General features: G+C 40.3%; 2 protein-coding genes across 7 annotated transcripts in view; one reads left to right on the top strand and one right to left on the bottom strand.

Annotated features, from left to right (window-relative positions):
* The window catches only part of LOC120516988 (perforin-1-like), a 35090-nt gene extending 28540 nt beyond the window's left edge, over positions 1 to 6550 (bottom strand). Inside the window, exon 1 of one of the 6 annotated variants that reach the window (XR_005630959.1) lies at positions 6406 to 6550. The gene's annotated coding sequence lies outside the window, so the exon portion shown is untranslated. The remainder of the gene's footprint in view (positions 1 to 6405) is intronic. The other 5 variants (XR_005630961.1, XR_005630960.1, XR_005630957.1 and 2 more) reach the window with 5 other exon arrangements.
* Positions 6551 to 6855: 305 nt separating this feature from the next.
* On the top strand, positions 6856 to 19202 carry LOC120516980 (perforin-1-like). The gene is made up of 2 exons (XM_039739024.1): positions 6856 to 6986; positions 18640 to 19202. Exon 2 carries the CDS (start codon positions 18644 to 18646, stop codon positions 19073 to 19075), a length of 432 nt encoding a protein of 143 aa, XP_039594958.1. The 5' UTR covers positions 6856 to 6986; positions 18640 to 18643; the 3' UTR covers positions 19076 to 19202.
* The last annotated feature ends 239 nt before the right edge of the window (positions 19203 to 19441 follow it).

Here is a 19441-nt window from a genome sequence, read left to right as displayed (position 1 = left end):
GTAAAATTTAAGGCTTTTAAAAATACCTAAATCAACAAATTCTCTGTGCTTTATAAAATCATTTCAAAATATTACTGATTAGATCCTGCCATGTTTTGAAAAAAGTCTGCACAGATCCTCTAACTGAGTATTTGATTTTTTCCAATTTTAAATAATATAACACATCAGTTTCCCACTGACTTAAAAGAGGAGAGTTTGGGTTCTTCCAGTTTATCAGAATAAGTCTGCGTGCCAACAGTGTAGTGAATGCAATCACAATTTGTTTGTCTTTCTCCACTTTAAGACCCTCTGGAAGAACCCCAAACACAGCTGTTAATGGGTTAGGAGGGATTGTGAGTCCAAGACTGTCTGAGAGGTAATTAAAAATTTTTGTCCAGAATAATGTTAATTTGGAGCAGGCCCAGAACATGTGACCTAGTGAGGCTGGGGCTTGGTTGCAACGTTCGCAGGTTGGATCATGCCCTGGAAACATTTTGGAGAGTTTTAGTCGAGACAGATGTGCTCGATATATAATTTTGAGTTGTATAATTGTATGCTTTGCGCATATGGAGCTTGAGTGAATTCTCTGCATTGCTACTTTCCACTCCTTTTCTGATATATTAATTGAGAGGTCATTTTCCCAGTGTCCTCTTGGATCTTTGAAAGGAAGGGATTGTAAAAGGATTTTATATATTGTAGAGATGGAGTCTAACTCCTTGAAATTGAGCAATAATTTTTCCAGCGTGGATGAGGGTGCAAGATGAGGAAAATCTGGAAGGTTCTGTTTAACAAAGTTCCTGATTTGAAGATAGTGAAAGAAATTTGTAGCTGGAATGTTAAATTTGGAATGTAATTGTTCATAGGATGCAAAGACGTTGTCTATATAAAGATCTCTAAGCAAGTTAATTCCAAATTTTTCCAGATATTAAAACTGCATATGTTTGTGAGGGTTGAAAGAGGTGGTTCTTTTGCAGGGTGCCACAGAAAGAAGCTTCTCCGTCTTAAAATGCTTTCTACATTGGTTCCAGATTCTAAGTGAGTGGAGCACAATTGGGTTATTAGTGTATTGCCGATAACGTGTGTTTATTGGAGCACAAAGCAAGGAATACAAAGAAGTACTGCAGGATTTTACTTCTATTGCGGTCCATGCCTGTGTATGTTCTTCTATTTGTGTCCAGGTTCTTATCGACTGTATATTTGCCGCCCAGTAATAAAACTGGAAGTTAGGTAGAGCCATGCCGCCTTCTGCCTTTTGTCTTTGTAGGGTCGCTCTTTTGATGCGTGGATGTTTAGAATTCCAAATAAATGAGGTTATTGTTGAATCTAATTGCTTAAAGAACGATTTATTAATGTATATTGGTATGTTTTGAAATAAAAAGGAGCTTAGGAAGAATATTCATCTTAACAGTGTTAATTCTTCCAGCTAGTGTGAGATGAAGGGTTGACCATCTATGCAAGTCTTGTTTAATTTTTTCCATACAGACGACGAAATTTTGTTGATAAAGAGCTTTATGTTTACTTGTGATGTTTACCCCGAGGTATTTAAACTGTTCTGCAATGATAAAAGGAAGGGTGTCTAATCTAATATTATATGCTTGAATTCACCGGAAAGAGTACACTTTTATTCAGATTAATTCTGAGACCAGAGAGCTTTTGAAATTCTGTGAGTGCTGCTAAGACTGCAGGCACAGAATTTTCTGGGTCCGATATATACAGTACCATGTCATCTGCATATAATGAGATTTTCTGTTCCAGTCCTTCTCTGCTAATCCCCTTTATCTGATCAGTATTTCGACAATGTATTGCCAGTGGTTCAATGGCAATTGCAAACAGCAGTGGTGACAAAGGGCATCCTTGTCTTGTGCCACGCTCTAGTTTAAAGTAGTCTGAGCAAATGTTATTGATGCAAACTGAAGCTTCTGGGTTAGTATACTGTAATTTAATCCATGCACAAATGTTCGGCCAAACCCAAACTTCTCCAAAATAGTAAAAGGTATTTCCATTCAATCATGTCGAATGCTTTTTCTGCATCCAATGATAATAATATTTCTGGGGTGTTTGATTTAGTTGGTGAGTATATTACATTAAACAGGCGTCAAGATTTGAAGATAAGTGTCGGCCCCTAATAAATCCAGTTTGGTCTTGTGATATTACTGAGGGAGCACTTTCTCCATCCTTCTAGCTATGATTTTAGAGAGTATTTTAACGTCGTTATTCAGAAGTGAAATTGGTCTGTATGATGCACATTGTAATAAGTCCTTATTTTGTTTTGGAAAGACAGTGATTAGTGTTTGGCGAAAGGTTTGTGGAAGAGATTGGTTATCTCTGGCTTCTGTAAATGTTGCTAATAGGAGGGAGCTAGCTGAGCGGAGAATTTCTTGTAAAACTCTGCAGGGTAGCCATCAGGGCCTGCTGCTTTTCCACCTTGGAGTGACTTTATAGCATCCAGTAATTCTGATAATGACAGAGGTTTATCGAGCTCCTCCACACTAATAGCGCCAATTTGTGGTATCTGTAATTTATCCAGAAATGCATTAGATTGTATATTGTCTTCTTTAAACTCAGTAGTATATAGGGATTTATAGTAGTCTCTAAAAGTGTACATTATATTTTTGTGTTCGATGATTTTATCTCCATTCGTGTTAGTAATTACCGAGATTGCGCTATGACTTCTTGCTTGTGAATTTGTTGCGCTAAAAGCTTATTAGCTTTCTCCATGTTCATAATAATGATGTCTGGATTTGTAAATTAGTTGTTCGGTTTCTTTAGTTGTCAAGAGGTTTAATTCTGAATGTAGAGCCTGCCTCCTCTTATGTAGAGTCTCGCTTGGTAGTCTGGCATGTTCTTCATCTATTTTAGTAATTTCGCTTTTATCTCTGCTACTTTCGCTTCGGATTTATTTCTGTGGGAAAGATATGAGATAATCTGTCCTCTTAAGAAGGCCTTAAGAGTTTCCCAGAGTATTCCTGCAGAGATCTCAGGGGATGTATTTGTCTCTAGAAAGAATTCAATTTGTTTGGATATAAATTCAGTACAATTCTCGTCAGCTAATAGAAGCGGATTGAGACGCCATCTGCGGGTGAGTGTATGGGGCTTAGTAATTTCAGCTCCAAGATCATCGGAGCATGGTCTGAAATAACAATAGCATCGTATTTACAAGATTTAATCTTAGGCAAGAAGTTATTATCTATAAAGAAGTAATCAATCCTTGAGTAGCAATGATGTACTGGTGAGTAGAAAGAATATGTTCTTGAATTTGGGTTTAAAAACCTCCAGGGATCTGATAAGTTGTGATCAGTTATAAACTTTGTAATTATCTTTGCGGTGTTAGTTGCCGTTCCCCCTGTGGAGGAAGTCTTATCTAAAAGTGGATTTAGAACACAATTAAAGTCCCCAGCCATTATAAGTTTATGAGTGTTCAGATTGGGAATGGATGCAAATAAATTTTGTATAAATTCCTTATCATCAACATTAGGTGCATAAACATTTATCAAAATCATTTTACAGTTAGATAAGTCTCCCATGACCATCACATATCTCCCTTCAGGATCCAATACTACATCTGATGCTACAAATGGTACTGTTCTATGTATGAGAATTCCCACCCCTCTAGTTTTCTTTGTAAAACTAGAATGGAACATTTGGCCAGTCCAGTCTTTTGCAGCCGGAACTGATCCTTACTTAGTAAGTGGGTTTCCTGTAAAAATACTATTTTAGCATTTAGACCTGTTAGGTGAGAAAGTACTTTCTTTCTCTTTAATTCGTGATTCAGGCCTTTAACATTCCAGCTTACGAAGTTAACTGTCCCATCATGGAGACACTGATTCTGAGTTTTTGGTGTCATATTATAGTCTTAACTGGAAGTGAAATAGTTTAGGTCTTAATTTCCTATTCCCCCAAGAGTTGTTGCCATGCAGCTTATTATTACGTTGATAGTTATAATTATAAAGATTGAGATGATAGATTAGATATAGATCAAGCCTGCTCTCTTTCTCTTCCCCCCTTAACCCCCACCCTCCCTTTTTGCCTCCCCAGGTGAGGCTAAAACCCACTTCATGCAGTCCCAGTCCTCTGACATACCCAGAGACAGAGCACGTCCAAAGCACATCAAGCCCCCATGCAGTGGCGCTTTAAGGTTAAAAGATAGAGATATCTGTTACCAATATAGTCTTTAAAAGAGGAAAAAGAAAAAAAAAGAAAAGAATTTTGCACTTAATATACATATATACATACATATACACATATACATATATATATATATATATACATACATACATACATATAATCTTCATCAATTTTAGTGCATTAAGATGATATCCCCAGATAATAAACCCAGAGATTCTTATTCATATGATGTGTCAGCTGATCCATTTCCCATGAATGAGTCACGTAATTTTTGCTCATTTGATTCATAAACTGAATTATTAACCGAGAATGAGCCACACAATTCTTCATTTATGAACCAAATCGTTACCTGAGAATGAGTCACATGATCGACATTTATTTGATTCACAAACTGAATCATTAATTAAGAATGAGTCACAAGATTCCCGTTCATATGATTTGTGACCTGAGCCATTACCAGTGAACAAGTCATGCATTTCCTGTTAATTTGATTTGCAAACTGGATTATTACCTGTGAATGAGTCACAAGATTCTCATTTATTTGATGTGTAAACTGATCTGTTTCCCATGAGCAAGTCACGCAATTTTTATTCAGTTCATTCATAAACTGAATTCAAGAAAGAGCCACAGATTCTCAATCATTTGATGTGTGAGCTGAGTCATTACCCGTGAAGGACAAAGTCAAGTCTGATCTGAGAATTATTCGCATAATTCTCATTCATTTGATTTGTGAATTGAATTATCATCCGAGAATGACTCAGATGATTCTTCATTTGATTTGTGAACTAAATCATTACCTGAAAATGAGTTGCGCAGGTCTTGTTAATTTGATTCACAAACTGAATACTTATGAATGAGTCGCATGATTATCATTCACTTGATGTGCGAACTGAATCATTACCCGAGAATGAGTCACAAGATTCTTGATTTGTGAACAGAATTATTACCTGAGGATGGTCACAAGATCCTCATTCATTTGATTCACAAACTGAATTATTACCTGCGAATGTGTCCCACGATTCACATATCCTTGATTTGCAAAATGATTTATTATTTACAAATGAGTCTCATGATCCCCAGTTTGTGAACTGAATCATTACCTGAGAATGAGCCACACGATTCTCGTTCATTCGGTTTGTGAGCTGAGTCATTGCCCACAAAGGAGTCATGCAATTCTTCTTTATTTACAAACTCAATTATGATCTGCGAATGAGTCGCACCATTCTCATTCACTTGATTTGCGAACTGAGTTATTACCCAAAAATGAGTCACCTGATCAACATTCATTTGATTCACCAACTGAATCATTAACTGAGAATGAGTCACAAGATTTTTGTTCGTATGATTTGTGAGCTGAGTCATTCATTACCTGTGAATGAGTCACGCATTTTGTGTTAATTTGATTTGCAAAATGGATTATTACCCGAGAATGAGTCACGAGATTCTTGATTTGTGAACGGAATCATTAGCTGAGAATGGTCACGTGATCCTCATTCATTTCATTCGCAAACTGAATTATTACCTGCAAATGCATCACACGCTTCACTTTCACTTGATTTGCAAAATGATTTATTATTTACAAATGAGTCTCATGATCCCCAATTTGTGAACTGAATCATTACCTGAGAATGAGCCACAAGATTCTCGTTCATTTGATTTGTGAGTTGAATCTTTACTCGTGAATGAGTCGTACATTTCTTGTTCATTGAATTACAAAACTGAATTATTATTCACAAATTAGTCACGTGGTCCTCCTTCATTTGATTCATAATCTGATTCATAATTGTCCACTTATGATCCTCAAACATATTGTCTTAGTTTTACTTCTGCAATCTATCTGTGCTGTTAAACAGTTCAGTTCAATACGATGTGACTCAGCCCTAACTCTTTATGTAGTATAGCGCCTTTCACTAGTCACTATCACACAGTGCTTTACAAAGTAGACAATCAATCAACTACCCTTCTGCCCATCCATTTTCTTAAATGGTTTATTCCATTCCAGAATCACGGTGTGGCCAAACATACCCTGGCAGTCCTAGGCATAAAACAGGAGCCAGCCCTGAATGGCATGGCAGACTGGGCCATTGGTGGGGTCACCCAGATCCCCACCCACACCCATTCTGACTGACCAATTTAGAGTCACCGTTTACAGTAAAGTGGGCGCCTTTGGCTGTGGCAGAAACTTAAAATGTCTGCAGTTCTGTCCTTACCAGTGACAAACCCCACAGCTGATGGCCAATGCCCACTTTGGTCACTCAGTCCATCGTAATTCACAGTGCCATTGGTGCTTAAAGGACTCACCTGGTCGTTGAAGATGGTCCACTTGTGTCTCAGCCTTATGCAGAATGTCTGACGGTGGTCACTTATTGCCCCAGGTGCTCCGCCTGCCCTTCTAAGTGGGCGTTTGTGTGTTTGTCAGTCAGTGACAGCGAAGTTGGCATCACTGCTCTGTGAAATAAACACATGCCAAATGGGTAAACAAATAAAAGATAAATAAAGGAAATAGAGGCAATGCCCTCTAGGTTTCTCCTTTATGTCTCCTAAACTGGGGGGCTTTGAGTGGGAGTCAGATATGGCACCTGCATTGCACCCAAGGACCTGCCTGACCCCCTTCTGCCAGTGTGTCACATGTTCCCTCTGTGCCATGCTGCTCAATCCTGGTTGCTCTTGCTGTTCAATCTCCTGGCACACTGAGCCACAGTGCTCCTCTGGTCATGGCCGCCCACCTGTCTCCATTTCTTTTTTTATTTGTGTACCCACTTGGCATGTGCCAGCTCTGGTGTCACTGATTGACAAATGCACAAACACTCACTTGAAAGGTCTGTGTGGCAAGTGGCTGGCATTGGACATTCTACCTGAGGCTGAGACACACGAGTGACCAGGTGAGTCCTGTTAGCACCTCATTAAATCATAATGGAGGTTTAAGTTAAGGGGGGGCTCAGTGACCAAAGTGGGCATTGGCCATCAGCTTTGGGGGCTGTCAGTGGCATTAATCGATGGCCTTGTTACCCCCCTGTAGGCACTTTGCGTTATGTTAGAGTGAGCTTTACAAAAAGTGGGAAAAAAATGAGATCAAATTAAATAAGAATTGATAGACTGGGTGACCCCAAGGTTAGGGGTGCGGACTCAAAGCTCCTGTGACTCGGGGGGCCGCTTTATGGATTTTGCTGTTTCTGTCAGTGTTTGCCTCCCACAGTCCAAAACATCAACCTTACTGGGAACTGTGACTCTGAACTGGTGAGTCTGAAAGAGTGTGGGTGGGCGGTTATCTGGGTGAACCCAAACAACAGACCAATGTGCCATTCAGGGTTATGCCCAGTGCTGCCAGGTTGTGCACTGGCACTCTGTGACCCTGTAAAGAAATAAATAACTTCAGAAAAGGATCAGTTCATTGAACAGCACTACTTGATAAGAACCTCCGTGAAAGTCGATATACAAACATAAAGACCAAAAGTAATCAGTCCAACATTTATATAGTGCCTTTTATATAGCGCCTCACATTGAGCTAATCAGTCAGTCAGTTATTACCCAACCCGCTATATCCTAACAGAGGGTCATGGGGGTCTGCTGGAGCCAATCCCAGCCAGCACAGAGCGCAAGGCAGGAACAAACCCCGGACAGGAAAGTAGGAAAGTAAAACAAATAATCAATTTCACTTTATATAGCGCCTTGCACAAAAAGCACTGTCCTGATATAATTCACAAAGGAAACAACATCAGCCAACGTATATGGCGCCTTGTGCTTTAAAAAGCTGTATTTGGATTATTTATATGTGACATCCTGTATTTACATTTGTAAAGCATTGTGTGATTAAAATCACTGTGACAGATGCAATACGACGTAAAGGCAACTTATGATCAGTCTTAGTTATATAGCTTTACAGCAGGTGTCACAGTGAGGCATTTTAGAAAATGATAAAGAAAAACAATCAATTACACTTTATATAGCGCCTTGCACAGGTACTGTCCAATACGGTTCACAATAGAAACAATAGGAGTTAATTGATATAGCGCCTTGAGCTTTATGTTTGACTTATCGATGCAACATATTTATATATTTGTAAAGTTTCTCTGCGCTAATAACTGCTGTGAAAGGTGCTTTATAATATAAAGACAACTAATCTTACAGTTATATAGTGCCTTACAGCAACTATCAGAATGAGGTAGAAATCAAAAGAAAAGCCAATCACATATTATATAGCGCCTTGCCTAACAAGCACTCTCCCAATATATTTCAGAAAGGAAGCACTATCAGTCAATTTATATAGCGCCTTGTGGTTTAGAAAGATATAATTGGCGTTTGTATATGTTACATAGGGTGGCGCAGTGGGTAGCACTACTGCCTCGCAGTTAGGAGACCCGGGTTTGCTTCCAACGTCCTCCCTGCGTGGAGTCTGCATGTTCTCCCCGTGTCTGCGTGGGTTTCCTCCCACAGTCCAAAGACATGCAAGTCAGGTGCATTGGCAATCTGAAATTGTCCCCGGTGTGGGTGTGTGTGCCCTGCAGTGGGTTGGCGCCCTGCCTGGGGTTTGTTTCCTGGCTGGGATTGGCTCCAGCAGACCCCCGTGAACCTGCAGTTAGGATATAGTGGGTTGGAGACTGGATGGATATGTTACATATTTTAATTTGTAAAGACGCTATATGACATAAAGACAACTTTCTGATCAACTCTAGTTATATAGTGCCTTACAGAAAGTTTCATAACAAAGTATTTCAGATTACATAAAATAAAAAAAATGTTTAAATACATTTTATGAAGTGCTTTACAATAACAAGCACTGCCCCAATACAGTTCACAAAGGAAACAATATCAGGCATTTTATATAGTGCCTTGTTCTTTAGGAAGTTATAATCGGTTTATTTATTTATTGCATATTTATTTTTGTAAAGTGTCTTGTTATAAAAAATAAAGAACAAAACACTCTGTAAGGTGTAACACAACATAAAGTGAAGAAATGTAATTAGCAGTCTTAGTTACATAGTGCCTTACAGCCAGGGACGTGCGGTCAGGGGAGGCAAGTTTTACATGAAAAGTAAAAAAATAATAATAATAATAACAGCCATCCATCCATTATCCAACCCGCTATATCCAGTCCCAGCCAACACAGGGTGCAAGACAGGAAACAAACCCCGGGCAAAGCGCCAGCCCACCGCAGGGCACACACACACATTAGGGACACGCCAGTACACCTAACCTACATGTCTCTGGACGGAAACCCAACATGCAAACTCCACGCAGGGAGGACCCGGGAAGCAAACCCGGGTCTCCTAACTGCGAGGCAGCAGCGCTACCACTGCGCCACCGTGCCACCCTAATGATAACATAAAATATAAAATAAATGTGTCCACTGGTCTGTGCTATGAATTTGTTTTCTGCGTGATTCCATTAACTTTGATCATTTTTGTAGTCAAAATCGCTTAATTGCCGCATTTCTTGTTCAAACAGAGGGGAGAAACGACGAGCCTCACCTCCCCTCGGACTGCGCTCTCCTCACACACTGACGGGGATGATGCCTGCGATTGGCGCGTGCCCGTAGCTGTCTCTCTCTATGTCTTCAATACAGTATAAGGCTTGCAGAGACGTTTGTTAAACACACTGACTTTCCACAGTCTGGCTAATATCTAAAATGAAGGGGGCGCATGTGAGCTCAACGGGTGCTCGTTGTTCTACTCTGCGAAGCCAATAAGTCAGCCAGTATCAGAAAGTCAAGTGCACTGCCGCGGTCCGTTTATTTTTATTTTTGTTCCGATTGACTGCCAAAACGGAAGATTAAGACTTTTAAAACTAAAGGGAAATAAGGAGGACTTTTACAAGAAAGTGAGGGAGATTTTTGTGCAGACGGAGGTGCATGGACTTCATCTATACTAATAAAAGGCGAAGCTCTCACTGACTGACTCACTGACTGACAGACTGACTCACTGACTGACTCACTGACTGACTGACTGACTGACTGACTGACTGACTGGACTGACTGACTGACTGACTCACTGACTCACTGACTGACTGACTGGCTGACTCACTGACTGACTCACTCACTGACTCACTGACTCACTGGACTGACTGGACTGACTCACTGACTGACTGACTCACTGACTGACTGACTGACTGACTGACTGACTGACTGACTGACTGACTCACTGACTGACTGACTCACTGACTGACTGACTGACTGACTCACTGACTGACTGACTGACTGACTGACTCACTGACTGACTGACTGACTGACTGACTGACTCACTGACTGACTGACTGACTGACTGACCTCAGTAACTGACTGACTGACTGACTGACTCACTGACTGACTGACTGACTGACTGACTCACTGACTGACTGACTCACTGACTGACTGACTGACTGACTGACTGACTGACTCACTGACTGACTGACTCACTGACTCACTGACTGACTCACTGACTGACTGACTGACTGACTCACTGACTGACTGACTGACTGACTGACTGACTGACTGACTCACTGACTGACTGACTGACTGACTGACTGACTGACTGACTCAGTAACTGACTGACTCACTGACTCACTGACTGACTGACTGACTCACTGACTGACTGACTGACTGACTGACTGACTGACTGACTGACTCACTGACTGACTGACTCACTGACTGACTCACTGACTGACTGACTTCACTGACTGACTGACTTCCTGACTGACTGACTGACTCACTCACTCACTCACTGACTCACTGACTGACTCACTGACTGACTGACTGACTGACTCACTGACTGACTGACTGACTGACTCACTCACTCACTCACTCACTCACTCACTCACTGACTGACTCACTCATCACTAATTCTCCAACTTCCCATGTAGGTAGAAGGCTGAAATTTGGCAGGTTCATTCCTTACAGCTTACTTACAAAAGTTGGGCAGGTTTCATTTAGAAATTCTACGCCTAATGGTCATAACTGGAAGGTAATTTTCTCCATTAACTGTAATGGAGTTGAGCTGGAATGACGGGGCGGAGTTTCGTGACATCATCACGCCTCCCACGTAATCACGCAGTACGTAGAAAACCAGAAAGAGCTCCAAAAAGCGCTTAAGAAAACATGCATTATATAATTAGGAAGGCAGCGAAACAATTAGAAGCGAGCGAGTGACATATAAAACCATATTTATTGGCTCACGTAAACTGACGCAGTGCGCAGACAAAAAGCAACAGTTCCAAAGAGTGCTGAACAAAAACCGAATTACACTGCTACGCTCAGATAGATAAACCTCACGCGCAATAGTAGAGCCTTCACCTCTAACATCGACGTCCGATTCCCAAGAAGGGGAATCCCCTTGGTTTGAGACGTATGAAAAAATATGCGTTTAACGCAGAAAAACAGATCACTAATTGAAGCTTCATGAATAATGGATACTTTATTCTCCATCAATGATTGTTTTGGTAAAGCCATACTCAGTGTAATCATTAGATGAACGGTAAAAAAGTAAGAGCGAGGGGAGGATGACTTATTGAGGCACGCAGGCAAAACCACAATAGCACGCTGGCTCGATGTACTGTAGTGCGCGTCAACTCGATCTGAATTGAGCGATCACATTCGAAAAAATATTTCTTTTCAAGTTCTATTTAGTCCATTTGTGTCAAACTCAAGGGTCAAGGGCCACATCCGCCCGGCGCGTAATTATATCCGCCCGCAAGATCATTTTATATACTGTATTATTGTTATTAAAGCCCGGTATATGAAGCTGGTAACACAATAAACTACAGATCCCATAATGCAGCGCTTCAGCTGCCTTGCCGAACAGTTACCGTGTTAATCAAGTCTACCTTATGATGCTGCAAGTTATTGCGAAGCTAGCTCACACGATGCTGAAGAGAAAAGTTGATTCTGAAAATAGAGCCTTTAAAAACCGATGGGAGGCTGAGTATATGTTTACTGAACCCGTGTGTCTCATTTGTGGAGCTAATGTGGCTGTAATTACAGAATTTAATCTAAGACGGCACTATGACACAAAACATCAGGGTAACCTGAAAGACCTGAATGCAATGCAGAAGATACAGAAAGCAGAAGAATTAAATAAGAATCTGACACTTCAGCGGACGTTTTTACCCGTGCACAATCACAAAGTGATTTCAAGTGAAGCTGCTTTTATGGGAGACACAAATGCACCAGTGCACCAAGTCGTCACTACGGTGTTCCCAAAATACGCACTTTGCTGATAAACTGAGCGCACTGAGCACTGAGTTCGCACGGCGCTTTGGTGGCTTTGAAGAACAAAAAAAGAATTTTGAGTTGTTTCGCAACCCATTTGCCGTTGATGTGGAAACTGCACCTGTGCACATTCAGATGGAGGTGATTGAGCTGCAGTGTAATGGCAGACTGAAGGCAAAGTACAATTCTATTCACTCGATTCCCGCACAAATGCTCAGCTCCGTCTACATGCGGCTCGAACCTCGTGCATGTTTGGTAGCACATATCTGTGTGAGAAGCTCTTCTCCGTGATAAAGACTAACAAAACAGCACACAGGAGTCGCCTCACTGATGAGCACCTGCAGTCCATCCTGAGAATCTCCACAACACAGAACCTCACACCAAACAGAAACGAACTTGTGGCCAAAAAGATGCCAGGCGTCCAGCTCTAAAATGACATCTGAGCAAAGACAACTGAATGATTTGATTTGTTATTGCTGAAAAGAAAACATTTTATTTATATTTCCAGGTTTTGTTATACAGCATGTTCATATTTGAATTTGTATAATTTTGACAGGATATATTTTTATGGAGAGCAAAATCTTTTGGGATATTTAAAATCTAAGTTTATTTTTTATATAAAATTACATAAGAGTAAAGAAATTTGAATGTTTGTTCTTTTAACGTTTACTTTATTTCTAACTTGTATAATTTAGACAGGATATATTTTTATGGAGAGCAAAATATTATAAGTTACTTAAGGTTTGAGTTGATTTATTCCGGAATAATATTCTGTCGACTAAATAAAAATTCCTTCTATTTAAAATTTAAATAGAACTTGAACAGAAACGATAGTTCATAATATCCACGCAGACTTGCACATAAGAGCTGGAGTTATCAGTTTTAACAAGCATCGTATTGCACTGATATGAAATAGCTGTGTGTGTATATATGTAGATATGTATGTATGTATGTATATATGTTTAAATATGTGTGTGTGTATGTATATATATATATATATATATATGTTTATATACTGCTCAAAAGAATTAAAGGAACACTTTTTAATCAGAGTATAGCATAAAGTCAATGAAACTTATGGGATATTAATCTGGTCCGTTAAGTAGCAGAGGGGGTTGTTAATCAGTTTCAGCTGCTGTGGTGTTAATGAAATTAACAACAGATGCACTAGAGGGGCAACAATGAGATGACCCCCAAAACAGGAATGGTTTAACAGGTGGAGGCCACTGACATTTTCCCCTCCTCATCTTTTCTGACTGTTTCTTCACTAGTTTTGCATTTGGCTACAGTCAGTGTCACTACTGGTAGCATGAGGCGATACCTGGACCCTACAGAGGTTGCACAGGTAGTCCAACTTCTCCAGGATGGCACATCAATACGTGTCATTGCCAGAAGGTTTGCTGTGTCTCCCTGCACAGTTTCAATGGCATGGAGGAGATTCTAGGAGACAAGCAGTTACTCTAGGAGAGCTGGAGAGGGCCATAGAAGGTCCATAACCCATCAGCAGGACCAGTATCTGCTCCTTTGGGCAAGGAGGAACAGGATGAGCACTGCCAGAGCCCTACAAAATGACCTCCAGCAGGCCACTGGTGTGAATGTCTTTGACCAAACAACCAGAAAGACTTCATGAGGGTGACCCAAGGGCCCCATGTCCTCTAATGGGCCCTGAGCTCACTGCCCAGCAGCATGCAGCTCGATTGGCATTCGCCATAGAATACCAGAATTGGCAGATGCACCACTGGTGCCCTGTGCTTTTACAGATGAGAGCAGGTTCACCCTGAGCACGTGACAGAAGTGAAAGGGTCTGGAGAAGCCATGGAGAACATTATGCTGCCTGTAACATCATTCAGCATGAGCAGTTTGGTGGTGGGTTAATGATTGTCTGGGGAGGCATATCCATGGAGGGTCACACAGACCGCTACAGGCTTGACAAAGGCACCTTGGCTGCCATTAGGTATCAGGATGAAATCCTTGGACCCATTGTCAGACCCTACGCTGGTACAGTGGCTCCTGGTGCACGACAATTCCTGGCCTCATGTGGTGAGAGTATGCAGGCAGTTCCTGGAGGATGAAGGAATTGATACCATTGACTGGCCACCACACTTTCCTGACCTAAATCCAATAGAACACCTCTGGGACATTATGTTTTGGTCCATCCAATGCCACCAGGTTGCACCTCAGACTGTCCAGGAGCTCAGTGATGCCATGGTCCAGATCTGGGAGGAGATCTCCCACAACACCATCTGTCGTCTCATTAGAAGCATGCACCGATGTTGTCAGGCATGTATACAAGAACACAGGGGCCATACAAAGTGCTGCGTACAATTTGGAGTTGCTGCAATTAAATTTGGGCAAAATGGACTAGCCTGCCAGATAATTTTTTCATTCTTATTTTTGGGGCGTCTTTGAATTCAGGGCTCTGTAGGTTGATCATTTTCATTTCCATCAAACGATGTGGCATCCTTTCGCTCCTAACACATTACCCAGTCTATATCAGTATAGATATCCAGGAGGATTTCTTTTTCCCATTGAGATCTGATGTGTTTTCAAAGTGTTCCTTTAATTTTTGAGCAGTTTATATATATATATATATATATATACTAGCAAAATACCCGCGATTTGCAGCGGAGAAGTAGTGTGTTAAAGAAGTTATGAAAAAGAAAAGCAAACATTTTAAAAATAACATAAGATGATTGTTAATGTATATATATATACACACACAGACACATATATAAACATATATATATATATAAATATATATATATATACATCTATACACATATATATATACAAATCTACATATATATATTAGGGGTGGGACTCGATTAAAAAAATTAATCCAATTAATTAGAGGCTGTGTAAGAATTAATCTTGATTAATCGTATGTAATCGACACGAAATTTGCCCCAAATCGCAAATGTTTTTTTTTATTTAAAACGGTTTTAGTGGGCTTACAGAATCAAATAATAGACATGGACATGAATATTGTAAACTGAAGCTGTTTTAATTTCTGAAAAAAAGCCTTTAAACTGTATTTGAATTCAAAACAGAAACAAAAATATCATCCCTGGTTAAAATTGGGCAGACTTAAAAATAAAGTGGTAGTTTAAGTACTTTAAGTACATTTTCAGAATAGTATTGTCTTTAAATAATAATAACCAAAATTTCACCATAAAGTGCAGTTTTTCTTCTTAAAAAAATAAGTCAGAAACATAAAAGGTAATTTGACCAGCTTACTCTTTAAACTCTGAGTAACATTAGCCAAAATTATTTTGTACATTAGGCTAAAACAGTGTGATCATTGAACATTTTGTAATCAGATGTATTTAGAATTACTAACGGTCACGGAAGTCCAATGATCCCCAGTAAGAGCCACAAAGTCCGCTTTCTGTAATGCATCTAATTTTGCTTGCTTTTCAGTGTGCACAAAACCAGGCTTTTATCAAGGCTTCGGGTAGTCGAAATGATCAGTCGTAGGAACGCGCTTTATTCCGACTCTAACATTTTTGTAGCTGTGATGTGTGCATCAGTGTAATGGATGTACCAGGAAATCATGCATTGACAAAAGTTCCCGCTTGCTTGGAATTGAAAGTGTGATTAAATGCGCTATTTTTAACGCGTTATGGAGTACATGCATCGAAGCTTCTCAGCTGTGCTTGTGCTAATAAAGGGAAACATTTTAAAAATAACGTAACATGATTCTGCGTTAACTGAATATTTTTTCATACGTCCCAAACCAAGGAGATGCGAAGGTAAAATGAATTGGGTAGCGGGCGTACATACTCAGTACATCCCTCTCGGGAATCGAACCTCGAATTTCGGCATTAGAGACGAAGACTCTACAATTGCACCACAGCGTGTAGCTTGTCTATGCTAAAGTATGTATTGTAGATCGGGGTATATATATACATTTATATATATATACCCGTATCGCAGTGGAGAAGTAGAAGTTATGAAAAAGAAAAGGGAACATTTTAAAAATAACGTAACATGATTGTCAATATACAGTAATTGTTTTGTGAGTGTTACTGAGTGTTGCTGTCATCAAGGATTTGATTATCATTATTTCTTTCAATCAGGCTCGTATTTGTAGGATGTGTTCAAGTTACATTCCGTGTTTGTCAATCGTTGTAAAGATAAGAGGTTTCATTCATCGATTAGTTCCTTACTGCATCAATAAACAGCTCGTCTTCCTTTTTATCTGTGACGTGACAAACTGCATGCACGTTTTTTTTTTTTTACACTGTCTTCCTTTAGCAGGACATTCACTTTTTCCACCGTGTGCTTTGTTTCCGCAGTAGCTGCACTTATGAATATGATTGTATGTATAAGACGCTTCATATTTTTTGCTGCCTTTTCAATTGTGTAATTCGGTTTTTGTTCAGCGCTCTTTGGAACTGTTGCTTTTGTCTGTGCACTGCGTCAGTTCACGTGAGCCGCTTGGTGTTCTTGCATCGAAGGTTCCCAGCTGTGCTGGTGCCATCTCGTAATGTCAGCTAAGACCCGGCACTTAAAAGTTTCTCTCGCAGTTTCAATGAGTTTGTGCCAAACACCACCCTGACCATCTCATCTTCCTCTGCATAAGCACAGTCCTTCACCCGTGAACATTTACTGGCAGTGTTTGTATTGGATTGCCGCTGATGAAACGCTAGTGGCAGCCTGTCTATGAACTTAATTTAATATAAACTTACGGTTCACGCCATGCTTTGTTTCCGCAGTAGCTGTACTTATGAATATGCTTGTATGCATCATTTGCTTCATAATGTTTTTCTGCCTTCTCAATTGTGAAATGGCGTTTTGTGCTCATCGCTGTTTGGAGTTCTTCCTTGTTCTCTACGTACTTACGTAGGAGGCGGATGATGTCACACTAACTCCCCCCGGCCATCTCCAACTCAAGACTCCATTACATTATATAGGGAAAAATAGCTTCCAGTTATGACCCTTATGCGTAGAATTTCGAAATGAAACCTGCCCAACTTTTGTAAGTAAGCTGTAAGGAATAAGCCTGCCAAATGTCAGCCTTCTACCTACACGGGAAGTTGGAGAATTAGTGATGAGTGAGTGAGTCAGTGAGTGAGGGCTTTGCCTTTTATTAGTATAGATGACAGCAACACTTATCACTCATAACAGTGACAAAACAACTACATTGACAATCATGTTCCGTTATTTTCAAAATGTTTCCTTTTCTTTTTCATTACTTCTTTAACACACTACTTCTCCGCTGCGAAGCACGGGTATTTTGCTAGGTTACAAATAAAGGTAAAGCCATAAACGGTTTTCATTTTATAAGAAATGTGCTCTGACTAAGAAAAAGAAACAATCTAATATTTAAAAATATTTAAAAACTCAATTTTGACCTTAAATAAAATATTCTTTTGTTTCTCTCTCTTTTATGTTGAACAGTCTGTATTAAAATTGATCAAAGCATCAGAATTAAAAGCTTTTAAAAACAACTAAATATTTCAATTAAGGCCAATATTGAAATCCGTTTTTTTTCCACACCACTCTATACTTTTATTTGTACTGAATGAGTATGAATTGTGGAATTGAAGCGGCAAATTTAGAACACGTGGAGGGTGAGCAGCAAATGCGCTCTCTCCGCTCTCTCTCTCTCGCCGCTCTAAACGTAACGTTCTTTCTTAGCCAAATATGCGCCTTACCTGTCTATGTGTGTAAAGAATGCTGATGAGATATGAAACATAACCAGTAGTCAATGTGCCAACTGAATAGTCAATAAGAGACCCTTTTTAAGTTCATGTATTTGTAAATCTGACTCCAGCCATGAACCTCACCGCACTTCACTGGCTGCGGGATGTTACCGTAAAAACGTGAAATCCACAAAATAACGGTGCCCATTGTCCAAACAAAATGGCGTCAAAAGACAACGCAGAAAATGACGAACTCTCTCAATGACATCTTCATGTAAACAAACTGAACTGCAGAAATGGACTCGTTGGATCTGGAAATTCCAAGATCCCGGCTCAGTAGTTGATAACTCTTGAAAACTCGATGTACAGTATTCGTTAAGTTTGAAGGCTTCTGTTTTCACGTAGCGACTCCAGGCCACTCACTTCCATTCTCAAACACAAGAGCGGACTGATCATTATTTAAAATTTGCAAAAATAATGCCTCACTTTAGGACACCAGTTCATGTGGTAACTTAATATAAAGTGTACCATGATGGCGATGAAAGAACTTTGATTCTAAAAATACCAAACTTATTGTTTCATTCCCAACACTAATTTCTAATTATCGGGACCAATCAAGCCTTTGGTTTTCGATGGAATGCGTACAGTTAGTTGCTTTTTCTACCTCGTGTCCTCACAGTGCTTTATTCCTTTGTGTCCCTTTCCTAGTACCATGGCATCTTCTCAACCCTGGTGGCGCTTTCTTCTCCTCCTGGTGGTCCACCTTCTGATCCAGCCAGACGGATGCAGCAGCAATGAAGGCAAATTCCTGCAGGTCCATGTGAGGAAAGCCAACGGGTTGCGCGGTGACCCAACCGGAGCGACGGACGCTTATGTCCGAGTGTCATACGGCTCCACTACCAAAACGACACCACCCGTGTCAGAGGATGACAACCCCATCTGGAACATCAGCTTCGACTTTGGTAAGGTGATTTCTGGCTACAAGCTGGAGTTTGATGTCTTTGACAAGGACGTCTTCTTCGACGACTGGATGGGGAGCTGTAACGTGCCGGTCGAAAACAACAACGTGTCCAGCAGCTGTCAGTTGTTGAAAGATGCCATCTTTTACTACGGGTACACCATCTTAACAGAAGCCGACTTTTGAGTCTCCTCAATCTTTACAAGATGCTTTCTTTCAGTCAGTGGGTCAATTTTTATTTTAATCTCTTCAGAATTTTGAATCTTGTGGGTGGCAGAGGGCATAATCAATAAATCCAGATGCTAAAAAAGAACCCGTGTCTGCTGTAGTTGAGATGGCGTCAGGTCTCTGTGGCTTCTTCTTTTTCGCCTTTTCACTTTTAACTTGTTGAATCCAAGCAGTTAAAGTAAAGAAATGTGCAAATAATGGCTGCTCCACACCTCGTTCTTCTTCATCATAATCCATATATTCACAAAAGGTCTAAAAATTGACGAGAAACAGCATGAGAGTGGCCGTTGGGAACACTTCTGACAGCCGGTAACGGGAGGCCTG

The sequence above is a fragment of the Polypterus senegalus genome, chromosome 1 (genome assembly GCF_016835505.1).
Source record: "Polypterus senegalus isolate Bchr_013 chromosome 1, ASM1683550v1, whole genome shotgun sequence".
NCBI lineage: Eukaryota > Metazoa > Chordata > Cladistia > Polypteriformes > Polypteridae > Polypterus > Polypterus senegalus.
This window is presented reverse-complemented; position numbering and strand designations above follow the sequence as displayed.

Bases quoted from the DNA above. Each gene is read 5' to 3' on its own strand.
- LOC120516980 (XM_039739024.1), top strand. From the start codon at position 18,644: ATGGCATCTTCTCAACCCTGGTGGCGCTTTCTTCTCCTCCTGGTGGTC.